The sequence below is a fragment of the Myxocyprinus asiaticus genome, chromosome 18 (assembly GCF_019703515.2).
Source record: "Myxocyprinus asiaticus isolate MX2 ecotype Aquarium Trade chromosome 18, UBuf_Myxa_2, whole genome shotgun sequence".
NCBI lineage: Eukaryota > Metazoa > Chordata > Actinopteri > Cypriniformes > Catostomidae > Myxocyprinus > Myxocyprinus asiaticus.
The window spans coordinates 16,604,797-16,619,206 of record NC_059361.1 but is presented as its reverse complement, the minus strand read 5'-3'; the positions used below and the strand labels follow the sequence as shown (position 1 = coordinate 16,619,206).

The following is a 14,410-nucleotide window of genomic DNA, read 5'->3' as shown; positions in this document are numbered from 1 at the left end:
ATGTGACCATTTATTCTCTCTTTATCTTGGTAGACCCCCTATTAATGGTCACTTTCTTTGCAGAATGAATATATTATGGGATTAATTAATACATATGTGCAGTATGCACCAGAACATGCTGCAGTGAATACTTTATCTCACAATGTAAGTCACTCTTTCTTCCATTTCCCATGTGATAATTAAGCAATATCACATGAGAAAGAGTGCTGTATGGCCCTACTTCAGCACAGATGTGATTCAGCCACAGCCCGCATGTTATCACTAGGGGTGTAACAGTTTAAATTTCTCACGGTTCGGTTTGTATCACGGTTTTAGTTTCACGGTTTCGGTACGGTTCGGTATTTGTTATGTTCAGGAAAAAAAAATAATACTGCCAAATCCAAAGTAAAAATATTCAATTTGGTAACAAACACTTCAAGAGATTTGCCCTCACTACAAATCACCATGGTTTACTACAGTAACCATAGTTGAACCATGACATATGTAGTAAAATCATAGTAACCACAAAATTAACATGGTTACTGTCATGGTTACAATACTATAGTAAAATCATAATTACTATATGGAAACTACAGTATTACTGTTATAAAACAATGGTTAATTGTATCAAAACTATGATTTCTGCCAAGAAATCAATGGTGACAGCAGTCATTTTTAGTTCAGTCATGGTTACTACAATATTACTATAGTAAAACCATTGTTAATTTTCGTTAGTGTCCTTAACTAAAAAAATTGTTTTCTCTAATTGCTAACTCAGCATTTAATTTAATACCTGCATTTATGCTACATGCATCCACATAAAGGGCATTTCATACTCAACTCAACATATATTCAACATGTACATTACTATAGAAGGAAAAACCTTGCTGTTAAAGTGGATGCTAGAAGGGATGTTGTAACGCAACACAAGTGTTTTAATCCTACGTGGAAATCCCACATCTTCATCAACGGAGTAGGGCAACATAACTTTAGCAATGAATACTCCAAGCACTTTAGTTATTGTAATATATCTCTCCGAACTAGCACTGAGTTCCTTAAAAATGGAAGGGAGTGTGTCTGTGTACAGTTTCAGGCTCACCTGTGGCTCTGTGCGTGCCACTCGCTATTTATCCTGGGGTGATGTTGGCGTAAATAACTAATCAAACATCGATGTACGGCACTTCCATCGAGCAGTGTCTGCAAACAGTGCCTGTTTTGTAAAGGTTTTATGACCATTGCTGTTGTGATTGACTGCAAAAAGAAAAAGTTCCCAGACAGGAGACTTGAATGATGCAGGGGCTTCTCTATCTTGCAGCTTGTTTTCTCAGCTTGTCTTTTTCAGTTTCACACTAACACGTGCAGAACTGTGATGTCATCAACTGGTTTAACATACTTACAGTTAATAGGACAGCTCTCTGTAGAATGCTGACCCACGTGAAACAGGCAGAGCGTGTCTACAGAGCGATACAGGTGCATTAGCAGAGGTTATAACTGCACGTCTATTTGGTGCTTAATTTTCTTTGCCAAACTGTATGATCCAGATGCGTCATTAACTTGAGATGAACTGCGGTGTAAATGCTTACTGAACCGTGGGTGGCGAACCATATGGTTTGGTTTTTTACAGAGAACTGTTACACACCTAGTCATCACAGTGGTGCTGATTTAGGGCCATACAGCACGATTGCAATTGTGATATTGCTTATATACAACAGTTCAACGAACAGGTGTTAAACGCTTTTCCTCATATTTAGTGTTAGTCAGCTTGCTGAAGATAATTTTCTCTGTGTAAAAAAATAGACTTCTGAGCGGGGTCTTCCCTGAATATTTCATGGTAGCTGGTTTGTTTCTCTCCTTCACCATGCTGAATGTTGTTTACATCTGAATTCTGCTCCCAATGCGGAAACTCCGGTAGGAAAGTATCTTGAGCATGTGTGATTACTTTGTATGTTGTGTCTCTCAGCTGTGATAAGCCTTAATGCTGAAGCTGTATTTCCCAGTTGTAGTCTAGTAGTAATCCGTGCGATCATGGAGTGAGAGGCAATTGCAGATAACTTAAAAGTGACCGCTTGCTGACTGGCAGCGCTGACTGAAATGAACGTCAGTTCAACTTACTCTTAACACACAAAAATGGTCTTTTGTCGCCACCTGCTGGCTGAAATCTTTAATGTCACAGGGAAAAATGAAAAGGCACATATCTAGCTTTTTACACATATGTGCTGCTCTTACACTTTAATTTAGAATGCCGTGAACAAAAATGGAATGATACAAAGAGTAAAGCATCTGACTACTGCTGTTCTGAGACATCAGCACTGATTACAAAAATTTAAAATGTAATGCATTACACTAATTTTTTTAAAAGTAATTAGATTACAGTAACTAATTACTTTGTAATTGGATTACACCCAACACTGATAATGTGACAACAATGTCATATACTACCACTTAAAACATTTATTGTTGTATATTGCATACAACAATATTGAAAAATTGAAAAAAATATTTTTTAAATGTAGTAGCCAGAATACAGTATGTAATATGCAGTTAGCAGTACGTTATTCTATTCCGAACATAGAAATCTACAAAAAATTACTTGGTGTACCTTAAAGAAGAATAATCCATGTTTCAGTAAAAAGCTTCATAGGGTTTTCCATTATCTGTGGCAAGCCACTGATTGTTTGAATGTGTAATAGAATTCTGTTATCTCAAAATCAAATCAAAAGGACTTGTCCTGCTTTTGCTTTGTCTTCATCATCTTATGATTACGAGATAAGGTACTCAGTAAGGTGCAGGTGACATAAAAATTAATATAATTTGTTTTGGAAAATTGTTTTATATTTCACCAGGAGAATAAGTACAGTAATAATTGAAGGAAACTTTCTGTACCAAATGGAGGTGTGTAGACTGCAATAGCTGCTAGAATGCAACCTGTCTGTTTCTTTAATGGTGTTTTATCATTAGACAGCCACCTGTTTCAGCCCTTGGCTTACCATAATGGAGAAAATGAGCCTGTTAGCACATGCACATCACATGCAAATTGCACTCACCATTTCCAGTCACACCTGCTGAGGTAGCATTGCTGTCACTGTAGCACTATAGGGCATCTTTATCTCTTTTCCTCTTTCTGGTTCCCACTCTTATGTTTCTTGTTTCATAGTGTGTATGTGTGTGAGAGGAATGTCACTCACAGTGTAGGGCTTCTTAAGCCCAGATGGTTCCCCTCACTCTCAAATAGACCTGACATTAAGGTATTGCTTCTGTCTGAAAACATTTAATTCTGTAATTTTCCAAAGAGAGTTTTTATTTTTCTTCTTTCTGATCTTTTCCTTGTACACCTTACATAGAAAATACAGCTATCAGCAGATCCATCAAAATTACATGTTTTTTGTTTTTCTTAGGATGTAAGGTTGCAGTTAAAGGAATAGTTCTCCCAGAATGAAAATTAATTTGCTAACCCTCATGTCACTCCAAACCAGTATTATTTTCTTTCTTCAGTGGTACACAAAAGGAAACATTTTTGGAAGAATATTAGGCTTTTTACAGCTATAAATAGGGCTACTCATTGCACCATTGTCTTTAACTTTTCTAACATATTTTAAAACACAACTTTGGTAAACTGTGAGTGGCAGGGTAAATTAAAGGGGGTCGCACACTGGATGTGTCTGGTGGATGATATGGCGTGGTCTAAAATTCGAAACAATTATTTTCTATGAAGATATGTAAACACAGCCAACACCCAGTGTAAAAATTCTGCAGTGTCATGGAGCGCAACTCATAATTTTCCTTTAAATTTGACCCAAATAATTATTAAAGGACAAAGATTATTTACTCTAGCCATCACTGGATTATATATTGTGTATATGTATCTCTCACATAGCCTACACAATGCATTTTCAGTTACAAGTATTTAGTTTTGCGGTTTGACAGCTTGAATGAAAGACCTATTCAAGACTACATTCAGAGAAATTTCATAATAAACGTTGCCATTTCTAATCATTCAGTGTGCACAGTTACACCAGTTTCATACACTAACCTGCAAACTCATCAATGTCACCTTGTCCATTCTTGAAGAAATACAAAAACCTTCATAACTTTGTACTGTCATCTGCTGCATCACATCAGTTCCTCCTCTGTGTTGTGATACCTCTGCCTTGCGACCTACTTCAGTAAATGTTATATCACCACCTTGTGGTCACCCAACGCTATTTTTGACTGTTTTGACAAAGACCAACTGAGTGAATTGGAAAGCATGCAAATTAAGCTTCTAATTTAAATATATCAGTGCCTCAAAAATATATCGATAAAATCTATAAAATAACGTGCCGATCAATAATCGGCATATTGATATTTTATGACATCCCTAAAGAATATAATGGTAGCTCTCTTCCATGCAATTATGGGGACTGGAGCTTTAAAGCTTTTTCAATTTTACACTATCCCTTTAAATGTTTTTGGAAACATACAAAAGTAAATCTGCAGCAATTGTCTCTAGTTATTACATGCAACTAGATCCAAACTATAAGCAAGAATAGAGAAAACAAAGTCAAGTCTGATTTGTGTATGCAGATCATGTATGAGGTAAACAGATGCTGAGAGAGACAGCAAGCAGCAAGGGAAAGAAAGTAAAAAGAGAGTAAAGGCAAGAGTGACATTCAAAAAAGTGACAGACAATTAGGAAAAAGGGGTGAGTGAGATAGCAAAAGAGAGCAACAGCACATGGCAGAAGTCAAGATAAAAGAAATAAGGATAAAAGGTTCATGTCGGGGGATGACTCTGGAGGCAGAGAGCAGCTGCTGACTGTTCTAGCTGTTCCCAGGTTTGTTATTACTGTCTCGCTCACTGATTCTCTCTCTCTGCTTGCTGTGTCAGGTTCCCGGTGATACTTTCCATAGAGAATCACTGCAGCATTCAGCAGCAGAAGAAGATAGCTCAGCATCTGAAAGAGATCTTTGGAGACAAGCTAGATGTGGGGGAGGCCCTGAACAAAGACCCCAAGCAGCTTCCCAGCCCGAACAGCCTGAAGGGCAAGATTCTAATAAAGGTACAACGTGAACCGAATGCACCCTCCTCTACATTTTAGCCGACATCAGGTTTAACTTTGCTTCTGAACTTGCTGTTTACCATGCCTCAAATCCCCATTTCAAACATATTTATGTTTTGTTTTCTCACCATGACTCTTTTTCTTGCTACCTTGCTGAGCTTAAAGCTGATGTGCTATTTTATGAGGTTAAAATAATTTCAACTACCGCAGCTAGTATATAGAGACAACTATAAGTAAACCATTTGTAGGCTGATTTTCCTGAAAGCGCAAACTCTGTGCCTTTGTGGTTCTTTCAGACATTGATTTGTTTGTTTGAGTGGCCTGTCCAGCCTGACACAGCAACATTAACTCAACCAATGCAGTGAGTTTGGGGTAGGGCTATTTGTTTGTTAGACCAATTGAAGACGGAGGGTGTTTTTGGAAATCTGTTTGAAAATGGTGTTTATTTTTGCAGTTTCATTTCATGATGCTAGTGTCGCAGAAATAACACACTTTAAACCAGTGTGAATATCCAGGCTGGTTTCTGCTGGTTTGGTGCATTGTGTAACTATGTGTTGTTCTGCAAAATTCTCACAAGATTCACATTTGCTGCTACTGAGGTTGAGGTACGGGGAGGTTTAGGAGCAGGGGTAGAGTTTAGAGTTTAGATTAGGGTAAGGGTTGGAATAGTTTTAGGTTAAGGATTAGGGGTTAAGGTTAACAGTGTAACTACAGATGTAATTATATGCAGGTACTTTATATGTACAGTAAGTACAATGCAACATGTATGTACATAATTAGTACATTGTATCAATTGCTTAAAAAGTTAGTTCACCCAAAAATGAAAATCCTCTCGTGATTTACTTACCTTTAAGCCATCCCAGATGTGACTTTCCTTCTTCAGCAAAACTGAAGTGAAGATTTTTTTTCAGCTCTTTTTGTCCATAAAATGCAAGTAAATGGGTGCCATTAGACTGCTGGCTATTTGATGGTCCTAAAGGCATGTTTAGGCGGCATAAATGTAATCCACACGGCTCCAGTTGATCAATTAATATCTTCTGAAGTAAATCAATAGGTTTGTGTAAAAAAAAAAAAAAAACTTTTTTAACTTTAAAAAAATCGCTTCCTGCCAGCAGTCGACGCATCAGTGACATAAGCGCAATGGCGCGTTCACACGAGAAGTCTGAAGTATGCACTTTATATACAACAGAGGAATGAACGTCACGCAAGAATTAGATCATTCCCGCGCTGGGCGGTAGCAACGATTTAAGGTTAAAAACGTTTTAATTTTCGATTTGTTTATACCAGCCTATCGGTTTGCTTCAGAAGACATTACTTGATCGTCTGGAGTTGTGTGGATTACTTTTATGCTGCCTAAATATGCCTTTTGGACTGTCAAATAGCCAGCATTTATGTGTCTAATGGCACCCATTCACTTGCATTGTATGGACAAAAAGATCTGAAATGAGCTAATAAAAATCTTCACTTCGGTTCTGCTGAAGAAGAAAAGTCATACACATCTGGGATGGTTTAAAGGTGAGTCAATCATGAGAGAATTTTCATTTTTGGGTGAACTAATCCTTTAAGTACATAGTAGTTAAAGACATCTAATATAAAGTGGGTCCGGATATTCTGTCATCATTTACTCATCCTCATGATGTTCCAAACCATATGACTTTCTTTCTACCGTAGAGCACAAATCTCCCAGCTGCTCTTTTCTACAGAAAGAAATCATGTTGGAACTCTCAAGGAATTCAAATAGGACAAAAACGTGGCATAAAAGTAGTCCATACAACTTGTGCATAACTGTTTATTGCAAGTCTTCTAAAGCCATACGATAGCTTTGTTTGAGGAACAGACAGAAATGTAAGCCAGTATTTACTGAAGATCTTTCCCTGTCACTCGTGCATGTGCATTTTCACATTTGGCACATTGAGACATATCACGCTATGCTTAAAGTCAGTGACACCAGCCAATTTGAATATGTGCATGACAAGCAACTTTATTTTTGGTATGTTTCTCAAAGCTATTGTATGAGTTAAGAGAACTGGATTGTAGCGTACAATTGTTTATGATGTTATTTTGTTTGGTGTCCTTTTTAGAGCTTGAGAGCCCCTACACTTTTAAAAATAAAGGTTCTTCTAGCTGAATGTATGGTTCCATGAAGAACCTTTAAATCCATAGAAACTTCTCATTGCACAAAAGGTTCTTTGTAGTGGAAAAAGGTTAAAGGTTCTTCTTCTTTAGGTTCTTTGGGGAACCAAAAATGGTTAATTTATGGCATTGCTGCAAATAATACTTTTGGAACCTTTATTTTTACAGTCAAAATATGAACTCATTTTACAGAAAAGAGCAGAAAAGAGGAGATTAAATGGTGACTACATTTTCATTTCTGTATGAATTATTCCTTTAAGTGTGTGACTGTAACAGGACAGTCAGTGACAGGTGGTCAGTGAAGAGAGAGGTGAGTGTTGCTTTGAGAGGCTGTGTATACGGACGTCACAGTGCCAGCAAGGAGCTTGGCATTAGTAAAGCAGGTCAAGACAGATGGCACTGCCAGTCTGATTCTCGACAGAACCCTCCCAGTTGAGCAAACAATGACGCCACACTCTCAAACCCAGCAGGGACCCCTTGTGATTGGAGCACTCTACAGTAAATCCCCCTGTGCTAGAAGACCTGTCACAGAACCATCCAACTACACACACACTCAAAGCATGTCACAATGTCAGCTCCCTCCGCTGGACAAGAGAACTCATTCTGTTCACACTCTCTAAGCCAAAAGCACAGTATTGATTTGTCCTTCCACTCTTATTTCTCAAGTGTGTGTGTGTGTGTGTGTGTGTGTGTGTGTGTGTGAGAAAGAGAGAGCCAGACAAGGAAGGAGACAAGGGGCTGTGCTTGGAGTTTTAGGTTTAATGACCCTTAAGCAGGTCTCAATTCTCTCAAGTCTAAGCACTCAAGGAGATACTGTTTATCCTTGGGCAAAGATATGCAGCAAGCGGGGGTCATTGGCTTCCTCCCACATGATGGTCTGCTGTTGTAGTAAATTGTCTGGAGTGCTGAACAACAGGTGAAAAGGAGCCGTGACTCTCAGTGGGAATGGAACAACAAAACATAACATTGCAGGCACTTTCCATGAATAGGGTACAAATAAGGGTGTGAATCTTTTAAAAAAGGTTTTACTTTTTTAAAGTAAAAGTTTTAAAAACTTTTAGTTTTTTTCTAAATAAAATTGTCTAAATATTGTAAACAATTTGGGTTGATCTGGGGGATTTTGTATTTTTTTTTTTTCGAGCAATAATAATTAAATAAACATCAAAATTAAATAAAATGGATCAAATTAAAAAATATGTTCAATTTAAAAACGTCTACGCCTGTATGGGGCGTAGATATACATTAACCCTGTAACAGGGTTGAGGATTTACTCTTAATCAAGCTATCATTCAGTTGTGATTAGCTAGCATGGGACCAATCTACAGTATATAAGGTTAAGGCATCTGATGTGTAATAGGCCAAAAATAACATTTTAATGTGTTTAAAACAACCTATTTTCATGCTATGTTAATCTTAAAGGGATAGTTCACCCAAAAAGGAAAATTATCTCATCATTTACTCACCCTCATCCCATCTCTTACTTCTGCTGAACACAAACAAAGATTTTTAGAAGAATACTTATACAAGAATACAAGGTCCATGAATGGTGACCAGAACTTTGTAGGTCTAAAAATCACATAAAGGCAGCATAAAAGTAATCCATAAGACTCCAGTGGTTAAACCTATATCTTCAGAAGCGATATTATAGGTGTAAGTGAGAAACATATGAATTTTAAAGTCCTCTTTTAATGTAAATTATCCTCCCTGCCCAGAAGGTGGTGTTATGCACAAAGAATGCGAATCGCTAAAAACAAAATGTGAAAGTGAAAGTGGAGATAAAAGGTGTTAAAAATGCATCTGTTTCTTACCATACCTATAATATTGCTTCTGAAGATTTAACTACTTGAGTCATATGGATTACTTTTATGCTGCCTTTATATGCTTTTTGGACCTTCAAAGTTCTGACCACCATTCATTTACATTGTATGTTTATTTGTATGTATATGTATGTATGTATATTTTTTTCTAAAAATCTCTGTTTTTGTTCAGCAGAAAGAAAGAAAGTCATAGACTTTTGGGATGCATGAGGGAAAGAAGTAAAAAATTAAATGATGAAATCATTTTCATTTTTGTGTGAACTATCGCTTTTAGGTAAATAATGTAACAGTTCCATTTTTCACATCTAATAATTTTGGATAAAAAAAAAAAAAACAACTAAAAACATGGGTTTGGACTTGTAATGCGTGAAAAAAGGTAATGAGACATCAAAGTTTACCCGTGGAAAGTACCTGTATCGTTTTTAGAGAGAAAACTTAACTTTACAGGCCTTCTGGCTGCATACAACACTGGATCTGTCTCTGGCCAGCAGCCATTATTATGGAATGATTCTTCTGAATTGCTGTGTCAACACACAGAGGATGTAAGGTGGTGTCAGTAACAGTGGTCAATAACACTATTTAACACTCAATAATGGGGTTGTTTTCCGTATTTCAGCAAACAGTGGGGAAGTTTGCATTAAAATTAGCTGACACACACCGTAAAAAAGGAAACATTCATTCTGATTGTGAAAGCATTCTTCCTTTTGTATCTTCCTCTGTCCCTAGGGGAAGCGTCTTCCTTCGTACCTGTCTGCAGATGCTGAAGAGGGTGAAGTGTCTGCTGATGACAGTGCTGATGAGATTGAAGATGACTTCAAGCTGAAGAATAGCACAGTAAGTGTGTAACACACATACACAATCAGTGTTGGGCAAAATTCAGAATTTAAGAATTGGCTTCCACTCAGTTCATTTGTTGGAATTTGAATTGAATTGGCCATCCCCCACAGGATGTTGAGTGGAATTTAATTTGTAATGAAATAGAGAGGAATTCACTGCAATTTAAAGAAATTCAAAACAGTCAGAATGTTGAAGAATGAACAGAAGAATGCAATTATTTTAACACAAGTTTTATGACAAAACATAAATAATTACATCATTATTTTAGACTAATTATGCCTATTTATTCCGTGATTTGTAGAATACATTTTTGGATTAGACATATTTCTCTAAACTAAATTTAATGCTGTCAAATCAATTCATAATTGCCATACAGCACCACAAAATGTCCAGCATGTTTCCATCAGATTACTTTATAAAAATAAATATCAACATTAATATAATATACTTATTAAATAAATCCTTTTTTAATTTAATCTATAAAATTATTTTTTTAATTAAATATTAGATATATAATATTAATTTATATATGCCGCATTTCAAACATTTATTGTTATTATAATCTAATGCTTCTGGTTTCAGTTATTATAAACCAAAGTATTTACTGTGTAAAATAATAAAACTAAGTGTAATTTCTGCAATTTTATTTCATTTGCTATCATTTAATAAGTGTGTACATCTATATCAGAAAGTTGTATATAAATAAAAGGGATTACATTTTTGAAGCTGTCCATACGTTACATCCATACATATGCTAAAAACACACTTTATGTTTGAGTACCTAATAAAAAGAAGATCATGTTGTGTTTACATGTGCAAACATTGCCAAACCGGCTTGCAAGCAAATCCACATGGTCAAAACCACCTATTGTAATTTATTTTATGACATTTTTCACTTTTCTCACACTGTTATGTTATGCTTTCTCCATGTGCTGCCATGCCACCTTCCTTTCATGCATTATCACCTCATCTGCATCTCTATTTCTCTCTCTCTTGCTCTCCACCCCTCCACCCCACCCCTTTTTGACAATTTCTCACTTTTGACGGAGCCAGTATTTGGTCTTTCTGGCTCACAGTTACCTGTTAGTGTCATTCTCAAAAATCCGATCAATCACAGCCCAAACCCCCCAGTGGGCCTCTGTTTGTGTGGAACACCTCTAAATAGGCAACAGTAACATACACAGAAAAAAGTATTTTGCCACAACATGGCCATTTTCCAAGAAATCCATCCAGCTGCACTGCCATTAGCAAAAGCTCCTTTACAATAAGCCCAACAACAGTTTTGTCAAACTATCATTTTTTAATGCTGAAATCAATATTTAACATGTTCATTCATTTAGCGAGACTCATTTACCAACAACAAATTGATTTCCTAGTTAGGTTTATTTTGTTTTTGTTGATGAATGAAGAACACTTTAATAGTGTTTTAATGGATCCGTGCAAAACATTCATGTTGTTTTGTTAGGAGCAATTAATATTTAATGATCCAATTCAGAGAAATCATTGCTGAGAGCCAATTAAAGATTTCTATGCATCATCTTGTTTCATGGCTACTTAAATGTTTCCGAAAATGCAAGAAATAGGCTCTCTGCTGTAAGTTGAGTGCAATTTTTTCTGATGGTAAATTTTATATCCATTTACCTGTTCAAAAATGTCAAATAAGTGTAACAAAAAACAAATTAACCTCTTTTTTTTTTTCTTTTTTTTTTTGGCATAATGGCCTTTGATAATACTTTGATTCCTTTGTTGCTCTTTCAGATCCGTATTCCAGGCTTTGATTTATAATGAAATGATTCATGAATAGCCATTGAAATGATGAGAGAGAGAGAGTGTCTGTTGTACACTGCATTCACTGCGTGTATTTATTTCAACACCCATATTAATAGGTTACAGTAGCAGCGCAGCTCAGCGCAGCGTAGCTGAAGTAAAGTTTTGGAGCATACTGTGGTGAACTCATTATAGAAAACATGTTGAAAATGCACTACAAACTTACTTCAGCACAATACTTTGCAATATATGCTTTTAATGAGCAACATAAAATAAAGGAGCAAACTATTTACCTATTGTTTGGAAAAAAGACATCTATTGGGCTCGATGTAAATTACACATGCAGTGACAGGCACACAAACCACTTTTTAGTAAATCTGACTGATTGCAGACAATTAAGCAGTCTATAGTTACACTTTGGGATTTGGGTTCCATTCTGTGTAATGATCATTTGGATGTATATATAATTTAGATTTAATGGCAATCTAATTTGAAATAGTTCTCAATAGCTCACTCACAGTAACCATTCTAAAATCTATGACCATTATTAAAGGAAAGACACAATGTAGTAACCCAGAAATCTCTTTATTTTCTGTATTGAGATTCAGCTCTGTTACGCTGCAGAAAGTGTGAAAGCACAAAATGAGCCTACGGTTACAGTTATGCTGGATTTAGAATTTTTGTGTAGTCTCTTTCATAATGAGCTGCATATTTTGACACCCCTCTTTTCTCTGTCTACATTTCAGTCTAATGGGCCGAGTCAGCACCAGGTAGAATCTCACATAAGGAAGAAACTTGACTCTCTGATGAAGGAGTCTCAGATCGGGGACAAAGAGGACACTGACAGCTTCTCCATCAGAGCGCTTCTCCGCGCAACCCACGAGGGCCTGCAAAGAAACCTGTGCAAGGTACAATAACACACTTTCTATATTTACTTTGCCGGCTCTGTGTAAAGATGAAAGAAAGAAAGAAAGAGACAAAGAAACGATTTGAGAAAATTAATGAATTAGTATACCTAATCAGTGTGTGCACATTTGACTTGCAATTCAGAAGACACAGAGAATCCCTTAATTCATATTCGTTCAGCCTCTTTTCTTGCTCTATTAATAGACATTGCACTTTCTAAACATTGATTTTGATATGCCGTTTGTAATGCACGGAGGGATTTTCTCTTCCCTCCAGTGTTTTCCTGCATAATATTTGTGAAAACACAGACACCCGTGGAGAGAATGCTCAAATTAAGTGTCCGTCTGGAGATGATTTTAAGTCAATGTTGTGTTAAGTTCATGCATCACTGTGTGTTAAAAAATGTGTCTCTGACCATGCTTACCTCAAATACTCATTTGAATAGTTTTAAACAATCTACTGTTCGACTGAGTAAGAATTAGATAAATCTTTACAGAATAGTTCACCCCAAAATGAAGCATCTATCATTATTTACTCACCCTTATATCATTCCAAACCCAGATATTTTGCATGAGTCGTATGGACTTTTTTTATGGCACTCTTAATGTGCTTTTTGTCCTTTTTGGAGCTAGTAAGCTCTTGGACATTCTGCAAAAAAGATTGTAGTGGTTTGGAATGACATGAGGATGTGTAAATGATGACATAAGTTTCAGTTTTGATTGAACTATACCTTTAATGTATTTCTTAATATCTGTGAAATTGTAATGGCTTGTGTATGTGTGTCTTTCAGAATTCCAAAGATGGTATGAAGAAATCTCAGAGTCGCTCCTTCCTCAGCAACCTCAAGCACAAGGTCAGAATCAAGACAGTCTTTTTCTGTCTTTCTCTCCCTCTGTCTCTCTCTACTCTATCTCTGATTTCGAATCAGGTCTATCCTATTTCCTGTCCTCTTGTGTGTCTGCAAACTCAGATGTTCCATAAATGGGTCCCCTTCACTGCCCAGAGGCAGAAGGATTTGAGGAATAACCACTATTGATATGTTTGGAATAGATCATAAGGACGTGTAATTTATTCTGATCAGGTATCGTAGGGCCACTGCTGCTCTAAGAATAGTGGGAGCAGGATGTACTCATAATAACTGAGAGGAAGAGACAAGGTAATGTGCTTTCTCCAATCAACAGTTGGTTTTGTGTCACCCTTAAAGAGCCTATGAAATTGCTTGACGAGCACAGTTTTCTGTCCTGTGTTGATGTATTTACTATTGAAACAAGAAGTTTGGGCATGACATTTCTTTTAACAGACAATGTTTGATTTCCTGGGGCATTAAACATATAGTTGCTATAGGTTTTATAATGGTAGTCATACTGATTAACTACACATGTTGACTTGATATTTGATAGTCACTTACCCCTGGAGGTCACATATGATTGTGTACACGGATAATGACATCTCTCTGCTTTTGAGGCTGTGTCCGATTTCATCCTCTGCATAAAAACTCTAAACACATTATTCATCTCCATCTCATATATTGAATCTGGTTTGTGTGCAATTCAACATCTCAATAGCAAATCAATGAAGCGGGTAAACAAGGCTTGTGGTTGCTGCTGCATAAGTTTGATCGTGAAGCTGTTCAGACATTATTGATTTTTTAATTAAAATGTTATCAGGGTTGTCAGCGATATATTGCGGCTTCCCGTCTCCCATAGATCACATCCGTGTACTTTGTCATTCCTGCAGGAGGTGAGCAGGCCCCCATCTCGAATGCGCATGATATTTCCTCCCACTCTCAACATTATCATGTGTGTGTGTTTATGAGGTCTCAAAAGTTTTCCTTTTGTTAGTAATGACCCATAAGCCTCTAATTAAAGTAGCTGTAATGTACTGCTCCTTTGCCCATTAAAAAGTTACATGATTTGGACACTAGTTACGTCTG

At 36.6% G+C, this 14,410-nt stretch overlaps 1 protein-coding gene across 1 annotated transcript in view; it reads left to right on the top strand.

The window, feature by feature from the left end:
* LOC127456374 (1-phosphatidylinositol 4,5-bisphosphate phosphodiesterase eta-1-like) overlaps positions 1–14,410 on the top strand; it is a 95,553-nt gene that overhangs the window by 59,200 nt on the left and 21,943 nt on the right. Inside the window, exons 9-12 of the mRNA XM_051724827.1 lie at positions 4,846–5,017; positions 9,694–9,801; positions 12,318–12,479; positions 13,268–13,330. Coding sequence (XP_051580787.1) covers positions 4,846–5,017; positions 9,694–9,801; positions 12,318–12,479; positions 13,268–13,330 — 505 coding nt within the window. The remainder of the gene's footprint in view (positions 1–4,845; positions 5,018–9,693; positions 9,802–12,317; positions 12,480–13,267; positions 13,331–14,410) is intronic.